Source organism: Manis javanica, chromosome 16 (assembly GCF_040802235.1).
Source record: "Manis javanica isolate MJ-LG chromosome 16, MJ_LKY, whole genome shotgun sequence".
Taxonomy (NCBI): Eukaryota; Metazoa; Chordata; class Mammalia; order Pholidota; family Manidae; genus Manis; species Manis javanica.
Window position 1 is genome coordinate 69,644,507 of NC_133171.1, and position 23,022 is coordinate 69,667,528.

The following is a 23,022-nucleotide window of genomic DNA, read 5'->3' on the forward strand; positions in this document are numbered from 1 at the left end:
GCATTTACCCCAACTGAACTGCTCACCCCATCTGTGTAACTACAGATACATAGATGTGTATGGCTACTGTATATTTGTTAGCAAGCAGAATGTTCATTACTAATATGAATTAGGAATTACGGTGTGTTTAATATTCCAATATCTGTTCTTCATAATAGTATTAATTTTAAATGATTTCATGTATTATAGTACTGCCAGATCTGTCAAAAGGGCGATAATGAAGAACTGCTCCTCCTTTGTGATGGCTGTGACAAGGGCCGTCATACGTGATACAGCTGTAACCTTAGGTCTATGGCAGTACGTATGACGGCCTTGTCACACGTAAGAGGGATCGGAAACTGAACCTTTTAATGGCCAGATCAAAATAGAGTTACAGAGTTTTGTGAGGATTTTTTTGAGATAGAATTCACATAAAATTCACTGTTTAGGTGTGCAATTCAGTGGTTTTTAATATATTCAGTTATATAATGATCACCACTATTTAACTCCAGAACATTTTCATGACCGTAAAAAAGTATCCTTGTACCCATTAGTTGTCACCCTCCCCCTCCTCCCTCAGCCTTTGGCGACCACTAATCTGCCTTCTGTCTCCACGGATTTACCTCTGCTGGTCATTATATATAAACTGAATCATAAAATAGTTTGCCTTTTGTATCTGCCTTCCCTTAGCACAGTAGTTTCAAGTGCTAAAGGGAATGGTCTGGAAAGAAAAGAGGCAATGGGCAGGCGGATGTTTGGGACTGAGTTTATGGAAAGGTAGTTGCTGGTAGTGATGAGGTCAGGCGAGTAAACAGGGAGAAGAGTGCCCGAAGGAGGGAACATCTAGTAAAGAGCCTGGCCCTCAGTTCACGCTGCCCCTTACACTTCTTACTCTTTACTTGATAATTCGGCCAACTCACTTTTTGCTATATTATCATATTGCTTTAACCAATAGGTAGGAGCTTTCACAGTTCTAATTTAAATGTGACTGGCAAGAGACGTAAAATGCATATGATTATCAGACTGCAGTCATACAAAAACCCCTCTCTCGGTGCCATGCTCTAGTGCCCCTCCCTAAGCCAGTTCCCATCTTGTGCCTCAGATCCCACCCCCTTGTTCTCTTCACCTGCATCAGCATCTCCTCCTCCCCCTGGGTTCTTCTCAGCTTCACTTCTCCTGTATCCACTTCCCACATTTCTCTCCTTTCCTTTACAGAATAACTCCTGCTGGACAGCTTTGTTCTGATTCTCTCTGATTTCTCTTCTCCAAGTCACTCTGGGACTCTTTCTAGTCAGATTCTCACCTTCACAGCTTCTCTGAAAGAGCTCCTATCGTGGCCATTCGTCAGTCTGGGGATCAGTGCTTAGGCCTCCCCTGACCCACCCATCAGTTCCAGAGCACACCCTCCTTGAAACCCTGTTTTCACTTGGCTTCTAGTACCATACTTGGTTTTCTTTCTGCCTTTGCTCCTTTTCAGTTTCCTGTGCTGGTTTTCTTACCTTCTTGATCCATAAGCATTGGAGTGCTTTCTTAGCTTCAGGGTTATCATCTGTAAAGTGGGATAGCATCTGCCTGGCGAGGATTTGTAAAGATAAAATAAGGTCACACGTGTAAATATTTTTATGAATTTAAAGTTCCGTGACATGTTTATATTAATGTGTATGGTATTTTAGACTTTTACAAAATAGCAGAGGGTCTCACATGGCATCATATTTACTAAGTTGCCTTCTTATTAATTGATCATCTTTGTCATATATAGTCAACTATACTTAAATAATAACCTTTATTGGTTGTACATGAATTATCTTTTAGTCATAGTCAAGCTATAGAAAGTTTCTCTAATACTTTATGAATTACTAACCAATTAGGGTTTTAAGTCCTGGGGTATCATCTGGTGGCTATAGGAGATTTCTGTTTCGATAAATTTGGTTAAATAGTATTGTGGCTATCTCTCATTCAGGGTATAGACCAGAAGATACAAAGATCTATAACCTCATTCAAGTCCTTCTATGTAAATACAGCTTTCTGAGCCTCTCTCTTCTTCTTAGTTTTTTAAATGTAGTGAATTAGATGTTATATTTCTTGTAGCAATAAAAAATAAACATTCTATTTTGCTTTATAAGGATTTTTAACATTAAATTTTAGAAATATCTTCCTAGTTAATTCATGGTTATTTACAAATTTTTATGCTGTATATTTCTATACACATTATTGTGATTAAGTATTTTTATCCTGTGTGTATGTGCATATTTATGCCAAGATATATACATAGAATCAAAAAGCCTTGTGTGTATGTATACATATTTATACACACTCACAGAGACACACACACACAAGAAGTTTCAAAGTCCAATGCCTATGAAAGCCACACAAATAACACAGAAGAGTTGAGACTGTGGCAAACAGGGAAGTTATGCCCCCATTTAAGTGTCAGTCATCACTCAACTCCTGCCAATTGTTGTCATGTAGACATGTAGGTCCAGTGTTCTAGGATCTACCAATATTTCAAGATTATGGATCTTTATGCATGTCCTCGCAAATGTTAAATGTTGGCAACAAATTTAGAATTTTTACAAGCATTATGAGCCAAACACAGTAACAACACGTGCTGTGGGCTATTTACGGTCTGTAAGCCAGTGCTTTACAACTTCTGATACATAAATGTACAAAAACAAATATGCGATGGTATGTACAATCTGATAGGTCCTGCTTAAGACATACTGAAGGTCCTCTGTGCTTTCTAACAAGTTAGAAAGGGTGCAAGGGAAATATCTGTCTAATAAAGTAATCAGGTAACTGAATAAAAGCTTGTTTTTAAAAGTGTATCTATGTGCACAATCTAATGAAGTAGTCTGACAAGCATCAATAATTAAAGAAAAAGAGACTTTACCACCATTTTGTAACAAAAGTCTTTGGATTCTGTGGTTTAAATTTCATGTTTTCTTACTGTGAGTATTGTTAGAAAATGATCTCAAGTAACATCTTAGTTCAAATAGGAACTAGAAGCTTTAGCTCATTATTCATGAAATGTTCTTTTTATGTAAGACAACTATTCAGTCTAACTTAGTCTTAATTAAATGGACTTTTTCCTCATATATTCAGCATTCTCTTTTCTCTTTGTTTTAATGATTTGGGAGTTCTAAAAGCTCAGTATATTTATGAAAACTCAATCAGATTTTATTGAGTAAAAATAAACTAAATGGAGAAGAGACTTAGTAAAACATTTTAATTATTTCAATCAGTGACAAGAGGTAGTGATTCTTTGATATGATATGGGAAGGGTGTTAGATTTATAGTTTGCCATATTTTAATCCATTAAAATAACTCCTTAATTATGCATTTAACATCCCAGTAGAGAACCAAATAATTGTAATTGCTTAAAAGCAGTTTTTAAAAAATGTTGCTAAAAGAATCATGAAATCCTCAAGCAAATTGATACAAAATACTCTAAAGAAATGTTTTCCGACAAGTTCAGTTCAAGAATATAGGCAACATTTAATTAGGCCTAGACTGAATATCTAACTCCACATTCTAAGATTTTTTTTTTGAAGATTTCTTAACAGTCTGAGTAAGGAGTAAATAATTTTCTAAAAGAGGATAAATGCTGTTGTAGAGAATCAAAACACAAACCATATATTACCAGTGACCTTGCATATTTCTCTTCTTTGATCTATTATATTCATTGTAACTTTAATTCTCAAAATAGATGTTTATTTCCCAATTTCTAAATTGGGGGATGTTGGGAGGAGGATGGGTAGTCATTGTTACATTGATGTGCTGCCTACAAATTGTTAGACTGCATCAGGGCCACATTGGGGTTCATTTGTTTCTTTCCATATACTTTCAGAGCTAGAATGACCTTACCAACTGAGTGACTTATCTTCTTCTACAGATAAGCAAACAGAGCCTCACAGATATTTTTTACAAAGTTCCATAGCTAATTACTGACAGAGCATAGCTGGCATTCATACACTTTAATTCCAGATATGATCTATTTTATGCTATTTATTGTTTTCCCCAAAAACACATCTTTTTTTTTTCTCCTCATCTTTAATAACACTGCTTTGTTCACACCTGGGAACCACAAGTTTCTGGAACTCTCTTCTTAACAGCAAATGCTTTTTTGAGAAAAATAACAGTTCCCAGAAGATTTCACCATTTATAAAAGACTTTTTTTCCTATTTGACACTTCATGAGCCTTCTTTTATGTTTTGGCTACCTTTTTAATAACCTCCTCAACTTTCTTACTAGTAATCTCTATATTTCTATGTATATTCACCTTTGTTCTTAATTATACTGTGCTCTAAAGGATAGTCTTTAAATTCATTCAATTAGTGACATACAGTTCATTCAAAAGAATAGTATCTTTGATTCGTTCAAAGTCTAAAGGAAAACTGCTAAGTTCTGTAGCACCAAACATGGTGCCATGAGATCAACATCTTCAAGTTTTAAGAATCCTTTAGAGTTTTCATGCATCATTAGATTTTAGCCTAGTATTATCGGAGATCAAATTCACAGATCTCTCTTGAAAATAATAAAACTATCAACTTTTTGGGTGAGAAAGAGTATTCTTTTTGTTTATTCTGTCAGAGTTTCATAATTTAAAATAATAGAATGTCTATAGACAGTTATTTTCCTATACCTCATATATTATTTTTTTAATTAAAGGCAAGTTCACTGAAAAGGGGCCGCAAAGACAGAAAAAGGAAAATAGAGGAAAACATCTGCGGTACTGGAGTAAAACAAGAAAGCTGTTCTCGTGGAAAGAAACTGAAACAGGACAACTCTGACCTGATGCTTGGCAGGTATTAATTCTGTTCCCCTGTCCTGTATGTTCATAACACCCCATTGTATTTGTTTAAAGACCGTCCACCATATTAAAGGTGACTTTTTGATCGTGTAAATAGGAACTTTCCTATGTAATGTAAACTCTGTACCATAAGTAAACGTATCCTTTCATCTTTTTTTATGAATTAATTTGCATTGTCTTGAAAGAGAATGAAAGCCAAACTTTTACTAAAGGTAGATAACTCTAAAGCATGGATATTGATTTCAAACATTATTTTCTCTAGTACAAGCCTTACTAAAATGCAAACTCGTCTCAATAAAGACATGAAAAAAAGAAAAAGAGAGGAAAACACCTTCAGTAACTTACCAAACCAGCAAAGCTTTAATTCTGTAAAGAAAATGAAGCAAGACCACTCTGACCTGACTCTTTCCAGGTATAATTTTTGTTCCCCTGTCCTATATATTCCTAACATCCCATTGTATTTGTTTAGAAACCTTCCACCGTACTAAAAGTGACTTTATGACCATTTGTGTAAATAGGAATTTTCCTATGTAATGCCAACTCTGTACTTTAAGTTAATGTATTCTTTCATGTGTTTTTATGAATTAATTTGCATTGTCTTTACTTGGAAGAGAATGAAAGCTAAACTTTTACTAAAGGTAGATAACCAAAGCATGGATATTGATTTCAAACATTACTTTCTCTAGTACTCTTACTGAAATGGACAGTCATAAAGATGCACAGCCTTTTGTAGAACTGCCGGAGTGCAGCACATGGAGTCGTCTGCGTTTCCGCCTCAGGAATGGAAGACACGTTTTTATTAAAAGTGTGTAAGCAGCTTTATAATAACATGTCTGGTATCTGGGGGTCTCATCAACAAGAAATAAAGTGGTTAAACACACAACACAGAACAGTCTTTCAAGAATGATCATTTTCTTTTAAACAAATACAATATCCCTGAAAAAAGGAAAGCTTGGTGTGCATATTGGCTACTTTGGGCTGGTGTTTTCATCACTGGTGGTACATACTCAGCAGGAGCAGCTGTGTAGGAAGTAGTGGGCATGGTATGAAAATGGCAGTTGGTCCAGTAATAATTGTCACTGTACATGTGTGTATCATTTGTTCTGTGACTGACTTGCACTCAAGGTGCCCTAGGTTGAGTATATCCTCAAACCCCTATCACAGTTCTCCTCAAATAACAAAAGTTTTCCTAAGCCTCTGCTACCGCACAATTACAAGTATACACAACATACTTCCATTCAGATGAATGAGGCTTTAACCTTAACCATCATCATTTTAGCCCTGATTGCTCTGTAAGTTATAGAACCCTGACCTACTCTCAAGTTTATATTCCGATTGCCATTCAAGTGGTGATCAATGAATGATGACCAGTTAGTGCTCTACTGTTAGACCCAGGGTATCATCAATTTGAAATAATATGTAGAGAAAAAAGTAATATTTATTTAGTTGTTAACCATAGTGAAAGTCAAGTGAAATTTATCTATGGGTATGAGGATATCTTGAACTCAGAAGAATTAAGTTATCATAAATGCACAATGATCTCTTTTCCTTGTTTCAACCTCAAAATGAAATTTGTTAAAGGCACTAATTTTAAAATGAGGGAATCTAATCTGCCTTTGGTACCTTAAGCACCCCCTCTGTGCTCCTTTTTTCCATTTCTTCCACCCCCAATACCTTTTCAAAAAATTTAAAATCCTATTCATTTAGCCTTTCATTAAATACATCCTCAACAAGGAAATCTGATGTCAATCATTTACTCCTTATTGTAAGTTTTATTTGTGGGCTTCTTTCAACTTTATTTATATCTTAAGTATTTCCATTTAAGAAATGAAAGAAGTTTCTGTTGTTAAAATAATTTAATTTCAACTAGAAGTTAAGGGAGGTATTTTAAGAGAATCAAAATTTCCAGAGAAATATGACCGTCGTACAACACAGGGAAACTAGTAGAGCCTTATCTACTAGGAATTTCACTAAGATCTCTTAGGCTTGCTTGGGCCATTTTATAACTCTGCCTTTAAAAAAGGACTTTTTTGGTATCACTAATCTACAGTTACATGAAGATCATTATGTTCACTAGGCTCCCCCCTTCACGATGTCCTCCCCCCACACCCCTTCACAGTCACTGTCCATCAGCGTAGTAAGATGCTGTAAAATCACTACTTGTCTTCTCTGTTGTACAGCCCTCCCCTTGCACCCCCCACTACACATGCTAATTGTAAGGCCCCCTTTCTGTTTCCCCACCCATCCTCCCCAGTCCCTTTCCCTTTGGTAACTGTTAGTCTGTTCGTGGGTTCTGTGATTCTGTTGCTGTTTTGTTCCTTCAGTTTTTCTTTGTTCTTATACTCCACATATGAGTGAAATCATTTGGTTCTTGTCTCCCTCTGCCTGGCTCATTTCACTGAGCATAATACCCTCTAGCTCCATCCATGTTGTTGCAAATGGTAGGATTTGTTTTCTTCTTATGGCTGAATAATATTCCATTGTGTATATGTACCACATCATCTTTATCCTTTCATCTACTGATGGACATTTAGGTTGCTTCCATTACTTGGAAGCATATTGTAAATAGTGCTGCAATAAGCATAGGGGTGCATCTGTCTTTAAAAAAGACTTTTTTTTTTTAAACCTCAACTACATAAAATTGAGGTAATTCCTCTAATTTCCTTGAGCTCTTCAATTTCCTTCCCCCATATATAGATAGCTTTAATGTCTTTCCAGTCAACCTTTTATATATTTATTTAGCAACATGTGTCTTTAAAAATAGTTAGTGTCAAATGCTGGGCATGGAAGCCACAGGGCATAAATCTGTAAAGAAGTACAAAGCTAACCTTTTCAAAGAATATTGCTTCTCTCTCACTTACCAACTTTACATTTCCCTGTATGGCCCCGAAAGATGACTGGTTAGCTAGAGACGGGTAAGATTCCTCAAGGGAGGAACAACCTAAGACAGGCACAGTCGCAGGGGGGCCATCAGGTGAGAAATTGGGGATCAACAGGTGAGGCTTAGAACGTCACCCCCCATTTTGAGAGAAATCTGCATCCGTGGATGTTTTGTTGCCCTTGCCTAGCTTGAATTAATACTTAGTCTATAGGCACAGACCTGATCATCTACATTTGCCCTCTTACAACATTGTTATGTTTTCTACCTTTATCTTGCATCTACCTACCACTTCAGCATTTTATTAAAAAAAGAAGAATGGAGAAATGTGGGATTCACATATAAATCAAGTATAAAAATCAAACGAATAATCATATCTGACTTCATTGTTTATAGTTCATGATGCGTGATCAAAACTGAAAGTTTCTGTGATATGACTGCCCTTGCACTGTTCACCATGTAAGAACTTGTTCGTTATGCTTCAGAAGATTGGAAACTGTTGAGAATTAGGCTTGGGGTTGATTAATGATTGTGCATTGAGTCCCCTATTCAGAATTTTATTGTTAACAACCATTTGATCAATAAATGAGAGATGCCCTCTCAAAAAAAAAAAAAAAGTAGTTTCAGTGCCAAATGATTTCCCATATTTGTGGAGTATAACAATGAAGCAAAACTGAAGGAACAAAAGACCACCAGACTCCCAAGAAGGAGCTAGTGGTTACCAGAGAGGGGAGGGGTGGGAGAGGGGTGGTGGGAAGAGAGGGAGAAGGGGCATCGAGGGGTATTATGTTTAGTACACATGGTGTGGGGGGTCACGGGGAAAATAGTGTAGCACAGAAGGCATATAGTGAATCTGTGGCATCTTACTACCCTAATGGACAGTGACTGCATTGGGGTATGGGTGGGGACTTGATATGAATGAATGTAGTAACCACATTGTGTTTTCATTTGAAACCTTTATAAGTATATCAATAACCTTAAAATTTAAAAAAATAGTGTAAAGAATATATATGTACATGCAATGTTTTTAGACTTATCAGTTGCATTATACTGTAAACCTCATTCTGTTTTTGTTTCAAGTTGAATAAAATATATAAATCTAGTTAATGACTTTGATGCTGCAAGGTACTCCATCACAGTGATATATTACATGTAACATCCAGGTTTCTCTAGGAATGCAAACTTAAGTTGCCTGCAGCTCCTTGTCACTGCAATGACTTGTCATACATGTCATATGCGGACTCATCTCAGTATAAGTGGGTGATTACCTGAGCAACAAAGGGCTTATCTGTACCTGAGAGGTGAGAGGGAAGGGGGATGTTGTGGCTGCTTGAGTAGAGAAGAGAGACAGCCTGGGATTGCAGTTTGTGAGCAATAAACGGGTTTTAAACTTTATTTCTCCATTTGACTGATTTTGGTTTTTAGGGGTATTTTGCCCAGGATTTCCTTTCCCTGGACTTAACAATTGGCGTAGTCGGCAGGGTTCCTCTGAACCCGAAAGCTGTCATAATGGGTGCGACCTTTGGGAGGGCTGCCCCTAGAAATGATGGGGAGAAGCGGCACTCGTACCAATGGACATGTGTCTACACGTGTGGTTGTGGAGGCGTCACCACCGCTTCTGGCCATGCCAACCCCAGCCCATGGCCCAACTCTAAAGCTGCAAGGGCAAGCTACCAGATTCTATTTCAGCCAATTGGGACCCGGATCCTACCTCAGCCAATCGGGACCTGGATCCTATTTCACCCAATTGGAGCTTGGTCTCTCTCCTCTCCAGTCAGCAAAGAGCTCACCCACCACCCTTAGACCCTGCCAATTGACCAGAGCCACGACCTATCACCCCACCAACTACCCCTAGATCCAGCCAATCAGCCAGAGCCACGACCATCACCCCACCAACTGCCCTAGAACCCCATAAAACCTTTGTGGTATTGAAACGCACTCTTTCTCTGGCATCTTGCCACTGTGTTGGTGTAGATGAGAGATTGAGCTCGAGCTAGCTCGAATAAAGGCTCTTTGCTTTTGCATCGGCGTTGGCTCCTTGGTGGTCTTCTGGTATTCGCGACTTTGGGCACAAGAAAGCTACTGATTCTGCCACTGCTGCTGCTCTTGCTGCCGGCCGGAACAACCATGGAAAGGAGCAGAGGTCTGGGTCACCTTGAAGCAACTGGCTGCTGTGTACTATGCCTTGCTGGCTACAGACAGAGCTCCAACCAAGGTCATAACCTCCTATCTCACTGTGGGGTGGGTGTGAAACTGGACCCAAAGGCAATGAAGTGGTATGGCACAGACACCTCAGTAGACAATGTGGGCCTATTGGTGTGGCTTGCCTTTCACCTTTGAAGAAGTCAGCTGAGCCTGGAAGGAGTGCCCTGCATGTTGTGCAGATAAGCAAACCACCAAGAGGGGCCTAGAGCATCTCTCTGCAGCCTATGGTCGGTAGCTAGTTACTGAGAGTGACTGAGGTACCCACTTTATTGGACATGTGTTGCAAGGATGGGTATAGCAATTAAGAGTGAAATGGACGTGGCCCTGGACATTTCAACACATGTATCAGCAATGGCTGGCTCTTATGGCACCTTGGGGTAAAGGCCTAGAAGCTGGACTTCTGTGTATTCCTGTAATAACAGCAAATTCCCCTGACAATCACGGTTATTTGCTTCTATGGTCTTTGTGTCCTGGATGTGCCCCCTGGCTGCAGCTGCCACATGATGGCTGGAATGGGTGACCTTTGAACCTAGTTGAGTCCTCTGGCTTGAGAATTATGATTGTGTTGCTATTGTCAAGAAAATAATGTTTAAAGAGAGGCTTGACTGTTCTAATGTTTGGTAAAAGTTTTGTGAGCAATCTAGCATGATTGTTAAGATTGAGTAAACAAGTGTAGAATTTTATTTTGTGCTTAGAGATTATGCTGTAAAGTACATTTACTTTATCTGCATAGGCTGAATAATCTGGCTTTTGAGGATTATCAAGATTTTATTGCTATTGCATGTTACTAGATTGGTTGGAAGAGGGGGATCGAGTCAATTGTAAGGCGAGATTTCTGGAAGGGTGGATTGTGGGTAAAATTGAAACATTTCCAGAATATCTCACCTGGCTTTAGTATATCTGCATATCAATAGGCGTTCAGAGGTGGAAAGAAGTATGGCTTTAGTGCATTTGCATCTTTCCTCAGGGGTGGAGAAGTTCATCTCTGTATCAGTGGGTGATTACCTGGGCAACAGAGGGCTTATCTGTACCTGAGAGGTGAGAGGGAAGGGGGGTGTTATGGCTGCTTGAGCAGAGAAGAAAGACGGCCTGGGACTGCAGTTTGTGAGCAATAAATGGGTTTTAAACTTTATTTCTCCATTTAACTGATTTTGGTTTTTAGGGGTATTTTGTCCCAGGATTTCCTTTCCCCAGACTTACAAATGGTCAATATAGTCTTTTGGTATTTAAGCTAACACATTAGAGATCAGCAAGGTGATAATCAGCAGGCAAGTCATTACATGATTAGGGAATTAGACCAAACCTCTGTGGCAAACAGATTACAGCTTGACCCGAACATCATAATTTTCTACCACCAGCAATCTAACAAATACCATTTCCTATGATAAACATCCATGTCTTGAGTTGGACACAAGAAAACCCAAACCTTTCAATATTACCTAGAAATTTTTGTCCTAACCAAACAGACTTATAAACACATTTTAAAAAATGAAAACATACAAAATAAGTATAGATTAATTTAGAATACTTAGTACCAGGATATGTACGTGTTTGCTAAACCTTGTCTTTTTAAGTGAAGGCTAATGGTTATTAAGTACTTAACAATCTCAAAAGCAATAGCTTCCTCAGAGGCCCCTGCTATTGACATCAAGTCTCATTTTAACTTTCAAGGGTAAGTTCAAGATATCTGATGCTTGTAATTTTCTTAATCCACTTAATGACATAGAGTTTATTTGGATGTGAACATTACATTAGACAGTTTTTGATTATTCAGCTAAATATCAGGTAACATTTCCTCACAGTGGTAATAAAAAGGAGAGTGGAGAGGAAACTTGGAGTGATGGATACATTATGGCATAGACTGTGGTGATGGTCATGGATGTAGATTTACAATTCATCAAGCTGTACACATGAAATATGTACAGCTTTTTGTGTATCAATCACACCTTTGTAATGTTTCTGTTTTTTTTAAGGAGCCATTTTTAAAAAGCAGGTGCTTGGAAAGTAACAAGGTTTGCTTCACTGAATGGACAAATGGCCTTGCTGGAGGGCTGGAGAGAGGATGTCTAAAACTGCATCCACTTACAAGGGTCAGAACGTACCAGCCCAAGGCTGCATGGCACCAACAAGGGGCCTTGGCCTTATTTCTGGATGCTGGTGACTTGAGTCCTTCTTGTTTCTCCCCACCCCTATATACCTGTTGTCACTGGGACCACTGAAATTGGATTTAGGGAGAATTACAATCCTGTATATCTCAGCCTCCTGATTCTAGAAACATGCATGAAGCAAACATGATGTGGGTCAATCCATTAACCTAGGGCTCTGGTTCCTTCTCTCCCACCTCAGGCCTTACCAACTCCTTCCTACCCCCACTTCTGCTTCTACGTTCCTAGATGCACAGGCACAGGACTGGGGCACTGTGAGTAAAATTGTAATATTTCTAGAATATCTCACCTGGCTTTAGTATATCTGCATATCAATAGGTATTCAGAGGTGGAAAGAAGTATGGCTTTAGTGCATTTGCATCATTCCTCAGGGGTGAAGAGAAGTTCATCTTCATATCCATGTATAATTACCTGGGCAACTGGAGGGCGTATCTATACCTGAGAGGTGAGGGGGAGGGCCGGTTTTGCTTCTGCTGGAGCAGGAAAGAGAGAAGGCCCCAGACTGCAGTTTGTAAGCAATAAACAGATTTTAAACTTCATTTCCCCTTTTGGCTGAGTTCAATTTTTAGAGGTATTTTGCCCCAAGATTTCCTTTCCCCAGACTTCCAGGCACCTACAGGGCAGGAGGAACCAGCCTTGCTCATCAACCTGCAGGCTTTCTTTGGAGACCCAACTCTCTGCCTCCAGAGGGGGCTGCCTGCATCCCAGACGCTCAGCACTGGAGTCTGAAGGATCAGTTAAAGAAGAGCAGCAAGTGGGAGGGGGCAGTGGTGCTCCAGGAGGGAGAAGGTGCCCTTTGTTTGTTTCTGTTCCTCCCCAGGTGGCCCCCAGATGGAGAGTGCAGTGAAGACCCTCCCACCTCATTTGCTTTGGACGGAACACTCTCTTCAGAACGCTCTCTTTAAGAAACTTGGAGATGATCTTTTCTGTTTGAACATGACTGAATATGTTGCCTTCTGGAAGCCAGCTGACCTTGTCACATCCCCTGTGGCAGAGGGGACGGGGCAGATGTTCAGAAGACACAACAGCCCCCTTTGGAACAAAAAAAGGAATTGCCATTGTAAGTCCGGGGAGAGGAAATCCTGGGGCAAAATACCTCTAAAAACTGAAATCAGTCAAAGGGAGAAATAAAGTTTAAAAACCGCAGTCTGGTTTACTTACAAACTGTAGTGCGGCTCATCTCTCTCTCTCGCTCCAGCTGCAGCAAAACCGGCCCTCCCCCTCACCTCTCAGGCACATATGAATTCTTAAAGCTTTTTATATAATTTGTTTTCATTAGTGCTCCAGTGAAATATAATCATCAGAAGAGATCTTTTAGCACGGAAGAAAGGCACAGTGAGGCTTATTTAGTTCAAGCACTAGAAATCAGAAAGAACTGCACATCCTTTCCTTTGACGTGCTGAGCTGCACTGTAATAGTCATCACAGTTTTGCTCTTCTGGATAAACAGCTCACGACTGCATTCCTGCATTCGGCTGACAGCCACCTTCCCTGGAGGACACTGCTTTCTTCAGCATTAACAGCATGTAGCTTTTCTTTCTCCTTATTTCTGATGACCTGTTTTGGAATTCTCACCGCCTGCAAAACCAAAACCAACACTGAAGCTAAGAGGTGTTCTGAGAGGAGTGCGGTCGTCCTGTAATTCTGATTCTTGTCTCCCTGCTGTTCATTTAATTCCGTTACTCCTTGAGATACATGTATAATAAAGACAGTGCTTCTCAAATTTTAATGTGTATATAAATCATCCCAGTAGATGTGGGACAGGGCCTGTCAGGACACATTCTTAAAAAGCCCCAGATACTAAAGCTTCTGGCTCCAGAACCACATTTTGAGCAGCAAGAACACAAGAACAGTCCGTCGCTAGCTATCATATATAAAAACAAATGTGCTACACGGTTGAGAATCTCCTGAAAACCAACCTATATGGTTTCTCATCTGGATTCTACAAAAAAAGTGTTTGGCAAACAATGCCTGTCATCCTCCTCAAAGTTATCTTCAGAAAGAATTGTTCCTGACTTCATATCATAGAAATGGAATGCCTATTTGATAAGTTTTGTAAAAATCAGTATTTCTAATATTATTATGGTTATTTTTACCCTCAAATTTAGATTGCTTCAAGCTAACCAAGATATATGTTGTTTTTTAAATTGTTTTTCTTCCTAAGGCAGATAAAATATTTCTATTCCTACAAATGAAAAAAACAAAAAGAATACTAACATTTGGGGGGAGCTCTGAATATGCTTTCAGCCTGGTCCAAACTTCTTTCTGCAAAGTGCTATCAGGAAAGACTTCAGTAACAAATCCTTGAGCACATGCTTCCCTTGCTGTTAACTTCTTTCCAAAAATAAGCATCTCTATTGCCTGAAATAAAAGCAAGAGTAAAACATTAACTTAATGAAATAAAGCTCAGTTAACTTCAGAATTAACTGCTCTCAGTAGACATAGGGACATTTACTGGTGGTCTTTTGAGGTTGCTAGTATCTCTCACTAAGGGAGAACCAATGATCTCAACAGGCAATGGTTTGCAAACTACATGCTGAGGCCCCATTGGCCCTGTGAGGTTGCTCGGGGCTGCTGCCTCTGTGTGTCTGGGTTGGAGAGGCAAGAGCAGGGAGCTGGGGAGGAAATCACTCAAAGCGGATGCTGATCTGATAATCCATGGCAGCTATAATTTTTATACACTATAAACAATTATAAAAAAAATAAAACTCATGGTCACAGGGAATGCCTGACTTTTAGAATTCCCTTCCTGGAACTTCTACCTGGCGGTCTAGCTCTGACAGCTTTCCTTGCCTGCACAGGTACTCGATTAGTTCTGCTGAACTGAAGGAAAATGAAAGACTCAGTTTCTAACAAAATTGTGGTCACTAAATGGATATCCTTCTCTACGTTTGCAATTTCTCTTCCAGAAAAGTAAAGACTATTTCAGAGCCAAATGCTCTAAGCCTTAGAGTTGGTCCTTCAAAGTTAAAATCTGTATAATGATTCAGCGTATATGACAAAATAGTGAGATTTTTGTAAAAAGTACACTTATAGCAAAAACCTACAGCCAATGAAAACAGGCTCAATTCCAACCCCCCCCCCCCCCCCCCTTGCAGATCTCAAAGAAAGTTTGCTAAGCCTTTTTCTTTCCCCCGGCTCCCTGGTCTGGTCATGATCACTTTGGACTCATGCACAGAGCAGGGGCAACTAGGTTTCCATAAACACAGGGACAACCTGAGCAGCCACTTGACCACTCTGAGAGCCTTAATGCATTGGTGTAGAGCCAGCTGATGGGAAGGGTGCGGTGCCTGCGGGTAGCTTTGGGCGTGGGAAACCCCATAAGCCTCGTAGCTGCTGGCATGTCACGTGACTGAAGCAAAGGTATCCTTTCATCACTTTCAGGAGATGCTGCTCATCCATAAAGAGATAAGTGGGCCCTGAGCTGGCACAGTCCTGGTCCTTCTGCTGACCAATGCCCACAGCTGTGGGGGATGGCCTTGCACTGCCTGCGATGCCGCCAGCCCGGGCAACCCACTGGAATAGCAGCATCCTTGCTACAGGACTTGCCGGGAGAGTTTCTAACCTTCCCTCATACCAGACATTTCCTACAGCTCGGTTCCTCTAAAAAGTCTCAGAGTTGGGCATCAAATAATTGCTTCCATTTTTTTATATTATCCAGGGAAAGAATGGAGGATATAGCATTGTCTCTGGAATAGAGATCATTTAATAAAATTTACTTGTAATGTTTCCAAAAGTTACCTTGGCTGGGCCCATTATCCTTGGGAAAGTGTTAAGAGGAGCATCCCTCTGGGCTCTGGCCTAGGCGACTAAAAGGTGTATGAAATGTTGCCTATTTGGAGGGAGAAAAAGGAAATTATTTTTTTGTATATGATTAAAAAAAAACAATTTGTCCATATCCTCATAATACTTAATTGAGGAATATTTTTTTAAAAATTAGGATTAGGATGGTATATACACACAAAATTCACTCTAAGTATGTATCTTGATGAGTCTTAGTAAGTGTATATAATTATGTAGCCACCACCAGTCAAGATACAGAATATTTCCACACCCCAAAAAATTCCTTCCTGCCCTTCCAGACTCAATCTATTCCTCCCATCCCCAAGCAACCACTGATGTTTTCTATCGCTATAGTTTTGCCTGTTCTAGAATGTTATATAAATGGAATCATACATTCTGTTGCCTTTTTCTTTTGTCCTTTGAGTAAAGCTTTTGAGAATTGCATGTTGTTGATGTATTAGTAGCGTTTTCCTTCTTTCTGATTATTCCGTTGTATGGATGTGTCATCATTTGTCTATCCATTCACCAGTTGAAGCCATTGGTGTTCCAGTATTTTAGCTGTTATAAATAAGATTGATATGCAATTTGTATACAGGTCTCTGCATGAACATGCCTTCAATTCTCCTCGAGGACCTAAAAGTAACATTGCTGGGTTGTGTGGTAAATGTGTGGTTTTATTTTCTAAGAGGCTGCCAACCTGTCTCCCCAAGTGGCATACCATTTATAATTCCTTGCAGCAGTGTACATGCCTCAGTTGCTCCACATTCTCACTAAACTTTCTTATCACGAGTCTTTTTTAACTCTAACCATTCTAGTAGGTGTGTACTAGAGTCTGGTTGTGGTTTTAATTTACATTTCCCTAATGATGAATGATGTTGACCATCTTGTCATGTACTTATTACACATCTGTATATCTTCTTTGGTGAGATAACTTACAAAATTTTGCCCACTATTTTTAAGTTAGATCGGTTGCCTTTTTATTATGAGTTGAAGTCCTTTTCATATTCTGGTTCCAAGTCATTTTCTTACCAATGTCTTTCTTATATATTTTTCAGAGCCATTTTCCCCTCTTCTCTGTGGGCTATTGATTTCTCTTCACTGCCCATTTTTATATTAAGTTTATGATGTATGACTTTAGAGACATGTTTTAAAAAAAACATGAGAGATTAGTCTTTGTTATGTCAGTTGAAAACTGTTTCCTCGATCTAATTTTGCCCCAAATACTAGAATCCACTCGAATATTGGTTATCAAGAATACAGAGTAATTTGTAGTATTTTTTTCTACATTTACTATTTTATATGTTTTTTGATGAATGAAAGTCCTGACGAAAGGGAATTAATTTATAATTGACAATTTGTAAACAGAATATTTAGACTTAATTTCCCATAATCAGAGATGGTGTTATTTTTTATTGAACATTGCTAGAAGATGTAAATATATAATGTATGCAGCACAGAAATAAAAATAATAAAAATATAAAATAGTTATAAATGTTACATACCTTTTTTTTTTTACCCCTAAAAGAAAGCTTATTTAAGAAAATATACTGAGAAGTCAAAGCCTAAGGAAATTAAACAGGTAACCGAGAAAAAACACAAACCAGGTACACATATGTAGCCAACAATAAGCAGCATTGAACTTATGCACAAGAGTTATTATGAATAAGCATTCATCTTTTTTCAGGAATAGAGCAGGTAGGTTTGCGGAGGGTTCGGGCTCCAGCATCAGATAGCTTAGTGACTCTAGGACTTCCTTAACCTCTCTGTGCCAGTTTCCTCATCTGTACAATGAGGATGAAGGTACCTATCGCACAGGGCTGTTGAGCACATTAAGTGAGTACATATAATGTGGATCAACACAGTGCCTAGTATATAGTTTACTCAAATATTTATTATTTTTATAATCTCCAACTTATTAGCCCATTTGCTGACAGAGAAGCTAATAGGCAATGTTAACTATTGCCCATAATAAAGATAATTTGGTTGTATGAGTTAAATATTAACCCACATTCCGTATGGTATTTATTCAAGAAGCCAGTAATGATAAATCTGTCTCCAGAGTCTCTTTCTTCTGTTTTTTTTAAATCTGATTTTAAGTTGAACTTTGGTTTAATTCAGTTGGGTGAACCCTTAGCCATGGTTGCTATTTGTCAAATAATTCACTTTGGGCCAAATCCTTCAGGATTTAAATTATATATACATGTATATGTATGTATATATACACACAAACATACATACACACATACTCTTATTTTAATTTTCAATTCCAATTTGAATTATAGGATCGAATTCCCAGAAATCTTTATGATGTATATGACAATTATTTTGAATTATGTGGGAGAATCAGGACAAGATTCAAATGAGATGATATATTTGTCCTCTAGGTACCAAAGAATTAGAGACCCTTAAGTTCGGGTGAGGTCAATTAACTGGTCATCTAATATGGGGGAGGTGACCAAAGACTATTGATTTCTGCCTTTGAGCAGAAATTTCCACCTGTAAAGGTTAGGCAGTCCAGTACCTAGAACCTCATTTGCTGTTTTTATGGGAGAATTATTAATAAGATTAAGGTGTGACAACATGCCCAACTTGAGCAAGTGGAATCCAGTAAAAGATAACCAAAGGGTTAAGGACCCTGACATGGTCCTATCGACCAGTGAGGAAAATACTTCTAAACAAAACTAGGAGTCTTTTCAGTGGTAGAGACCAATGTTTCCACAAAGTTGTAGATCAGCAAATTTTACCACCATGTAAGCAAAAATCACTCTTAAGAATCTGATAACCCTAGAGGTGATTGTTAGTTGTACGGCAAAAGTTCTAAGATAAATGCTTATCACATCTTTGTTTATAATGACAAAAAGTATAAATAGCCTGACTTGGAGTCAGGCACTGGTTAAATTAGATAAGTTAAATAACCCAAACATTAGCACTGGTTATCTCAGTGTTAAGATAAAGATGATTTTTAACCAAAATTTTTTCTTTCTATTTTTCCATATTTTTCAAAATTTTATTTTCCACTATCACATATATTACTACTGTTGTAAGAATAAAAATAAAACGTGGGGGATAGGGGTGCTGACCCCTGCAGTCAAAAATCCATGTGTAACTTTTGATTCCCCCAAAACTTAACTCTTATTAGCTTATACTGTTGACCAGAAGCCTTATCAATAACATAAACAGTTGATTAACACATACTTTATGTTATATGTATCATATAATGTAGTCTTACAATAAAGCTAAAGAAAGAATGTTTTTTCCAATTTTGTTACCTCCAAAAAATTTCCAGTACATTAATTTAAAAAAATCTGTGTAACAAGAAAGCAAAAACTGAAGGAAAAACACAGCATCAGACTCACAGAACCCAAGAATGGACTAGTGGTTACCAAAGGGAAAGGGTTTGGGGAGGGTGGGTCATAACGGAGGGATAATGTTATTAAGGGGTATTATGATTAGCACACATAGCATAGAGGGGGCACAGGGAGTAACCACAATGTTACTCATGTGAAATCTGAGCTTAAGACTGTATATCAATGATACCTTAATGAAAAAAAAATCTGCATGTAAGGGAACCTGTCTAGTTCAAACTGTGTTCAAGGGTCAAACTGCAATTCAATGGTGAACACAAGGCGGAATTGTGTTTTGAGCAAGTAACTTCTCTGAGCTTCAGTTTCCTCATCTGCAAAGAAGGGGGAGTTGATAATACTGAAAATTGTTTATTATCTAAAAATCTAAATTCCAGGATTTGTTTACTTGGGGAAAAAACGTCAAGTAATGCACTTGCATAACCTGCAAAGATGCTATTTTTCATCCCCAATAAGAAGCTTTCAAGGTCTCTTGACTATTTTAGAGTAACACAAAAATTGAAAATTGAATAACTGCAATTTAATTAGAATATTGAACCAGATGAGTTGGGACAATGTTCACAATAATACTGGTGCTTAGGAAAATTCAAGTTAATAAGGAAGAAAAAATAAAATGAGTCAAATTAGTTAGACTAATTCTTTGGGAGAAACTTAAATTTAGTCCATTCTATCATAAGCCATATGTAATCCATTTACTGCTAGCAACAATAAAGGAGAATTCACTTCTCATTTTTACTTGCATGACTTCATAAGGTTCTGGGAGTTAACTTACCCTGTCAGATGCATACACAGCATCAAAGAGCCCAAGTATGGTGACAGAGATTCCCACAGCTGGACCATTCACCAATGCAACCAGAGGCTTAGGGAAATCTATAAAACAGCCTACAAATTCCCTACAGAAATGGAAATATGAAAACATATTTAAATGTTTTAAAGCAGCATTACGGAAGTATGTACAGGCAAGACTGTATGAGTCTTTGACATAACAAACTCAGTCAGCTGGGTGTTTCCATATCACCCAGAAGAGCCTCCTTGTCTTGGCACCTCCCTGGCATCCCATACCAGATTCATCCTGGACACCCATCTGAAGGGTACTTGATGGAAGCTCACAGAGTGAGTCCTTTAGAATGACCTTAGCTCAAATCTTGTATTCTGGGCAGCTCAGTCGGAGCTGTAAATCAGCTGTAGACTTATTAGAATGGCTGAGCGAACGTGCTGCAACATTACAGCTCAGTGGGAATCAGACTCAGCAAGGACAACAAGAAGAGAGAAGCCTTCACATTCTCTGTATCAAGACTACAAGTATCCTATTACCAACAATCATGGGAGCTATGCATTTCTCTAGCCAGATGAGAATTTACTAAGTTCTGCCTTAGAATGAGAATTTTATTTACAACTACACTTTACTGTTATGCTTTCCAGTCAAATCACGTAGAGCGGCAGGATGAACAGGTAACAGAATTTAAAGTCATAGAGTGAATGCCCACATATCGATAGAGGCAACTTGGAGAAATATGCTTGTTCAAAGTCACAATCACAGTGACACAAAGATGTATTTATTTTACCTCTGCTTAACTAAATGCCACTTTGATGTATAAGGATGAGCCCTGTGAGGTCAGACTAATGCCACTCTTACCTCAGCAGAGTGGCACCATTTTTGGCTTTCTCTTCTACTCCACCAGGGGGGGACATCCATGAAGTTAGTCAGATCATTCCCACTACAGTAATAATCACCATTTCCTGTAAGCAAAATCAGCAGATTCACCACTCATTCATGCTATAATTACTGAGTATCTACTATGTGCCAGGTTGGATGCCAAACACTGGAAATACACTAGGTGAGCCAGCTGTGGTTCTTGTCCTAATTTACAGACTAGAGAGTAAGTTGCACAGATTTAAAAACACAAATACATGTAGGTAAGCCAACTGACACACAGGGGAGGCACATGATGGTAGGATGAGCATATGTAATGGGATCTGTTATAATCAGGAGGCTTAGAGAGGTACCTTCCTGAGGAAGGGACAACTGAACTGAGATCTGCAGGGCAAGCAAAGCCCTAGCTAGACAGAGGGGTGGGAAGAATATTCATGCAAAGGGACAGCAGGTGCAAAGGTTCTATGGAGGGAGTAAGCCTGGGGTACATGATGGGATGAAGAAGTGCCACTGTGCCACAGCAGAACGAGCCAGTGGGTAGAAGCTGGCGTAGGATGAGGATAGGCAGTATAGGCCACGTGGGGCTTTGGAGTTCATAAACTTTTGCCTTTTATTTTAAGAGCCACTGAAGAGGTTTTATTTAAAATTTAAGTATAATTTACATACAATAAAATCACTTGTTTTAAAACACTTGGCTCAATGATTTTTGATACTTGTAAATATCCATGTGATCACCTACAGAACAAGATGTAGAACCTTTCCATCACCCCAGAAAGTTTCCCTAACCTCCTTGCCATTCAGGCCAACCCCACCCTGCCCTGAGACGATTGCTTTCTGACTTTAATCATCATAGATTTGCCTATTTTAGAATTATTATAAATGGAATCATTTACAGGCATAGCTTGAAGTTATTGCAGGTTCAGTTCCAGATCGCTGTGATACAGCAAATATTACAATGAAGCAAGTCAAATGAATTTTTTTAGTTTCCCAGTGCATATAAAAGTTGTTTACACTATACTGCAGTCTATTAAGGGTGTGATAGCATTATATCTAAAAAACCAAGTACACACCTTAATTAAAAATACTTTATTGCTAAAAAAGCTAACTATCATCTGAACTTTCAACGAATTGTAACCTTTTCGCTGGCAGAGGGTCTTACTTTGATGTTAATGGCTGCTGACTAATCAGGATGGTGGCTGCTGAGGACTGGGGTGGCCGGGGCAACTTCTTTAAATAAGACAACCGTGAAGTCTACCACATCGACTCTTCCTTTCATGAACGTTTCTCTATAGCATGCAATGCGTTTGATAGTATTTTACTCGCAGTAAGACTTCTTTCAGAATCAGAGTCAGTCCTCTTAAAACCTGATGCTGCTTGACCAACTAAGTTTATGTAATATTCTCAATCCTTTATTGTCCTTTCAACAATCCTCACAGCATCTTCACCAGGAGTAGATTCCATCTCAAGAAAGCACTTTCTTTGCTTATCCACCAGAAAGTACTCCTCATCCATTCTGGTTGATGATAAGACGGCACAGCTCAGTCACATCCTCGGGCTCCACCTCTAAGTCTAGTTCTGCTGCTTCCACCACACCTGCGGTTACTTCTTCCAATGAAGTCTTGAACCCCAGGATGACTGGAATCAACTTCCAAATTCCTGTTAATTATATTTTGACCTCTTTCCATGAATCATGAATGTTCTTAATGGCATCTAGAATGGCGAACCCTTTCCAAAAGGTTTTCAATTTACCCCAATCAGAGGAATCACTACCTCTGGCAGCTCTAGTCTTATGAAATATATTTCTTAAATAACAAGATTTGAAAGTCAAAATTACTCCATGATCCACTGGGCTGCAGAATGGATGTGGTGTTGGCAGGCATGAAAACAACATTAAGCTCACTATCCATCAGAACTCATGGGTGACCAGGTATATTGTCAATGAGCAGTAATATTTTGGAAGAAGTACTTTTCTCTCAACAGTGGGCTCAAAATATTCAGTAAACCATGTTGTAAATAGATGTGCTGTCATCTGGGCTTTGTTGTTCCATTTAGAAAGCACACACAGAGTATATTTAGTGTCATTCTTAAGGGCCTTAAGATTTTCAGAGTGGTACATGAGCACTGGCTTCAACTTGATGTCACCAGTTGTGTTACCCCTAATAAGAGAGCCAGCCTGTTCTTTGAAGA

The 23,022-nt window shown here is 38.8% G+C and overlaps 1 protein-coding gene and 1 pseudogene across 1 annotated transcript in view; one reads left to right on the forward strand and one right to left on the reverse strand.

The window, feature by feature from the left end:
• LOC140846910 (bromodomain adjacent to zinc finger domain protein 2B-like) overlaps nucleotides 1-9,062 on the forward strand; it is a 49,847-nt gene extending 40,785 nt beyond the window's left edge. The window contains exons 20-22 of the mRNA XM_073225169.1: nucleotides 4,648-4,784; nucleotides 5,052-5,201; nucleotides 5,476-9,062. Of these exons, the coding sequence (XP_073081270.1) occupies nucleotides 4,648-4,784; nucleotides 5,052-5,201; nucleotides 5,476-5,602 (414 nt within the window). The 3' untranslated portion in view covers nucleotides 5,603-9,062. The remainder of the gene's footprint in view (nucleotides 1-4,647; nucleotides 4,785-5,051; nucleotides 5,202-5,475) is intronic.
• Nucleotides 9,063-10,368: 1,306 nt separating this feature from the next.
• LOC140846733 (enoyl-CoA delta isomerase 2-like) lies at nucleotides 10,369-22,347 on the reverse strand (annotated as a pseudogene).
• Between the last annotated feature and the right edge of the window lie 675 nt (nucleotides 22,348-23,022).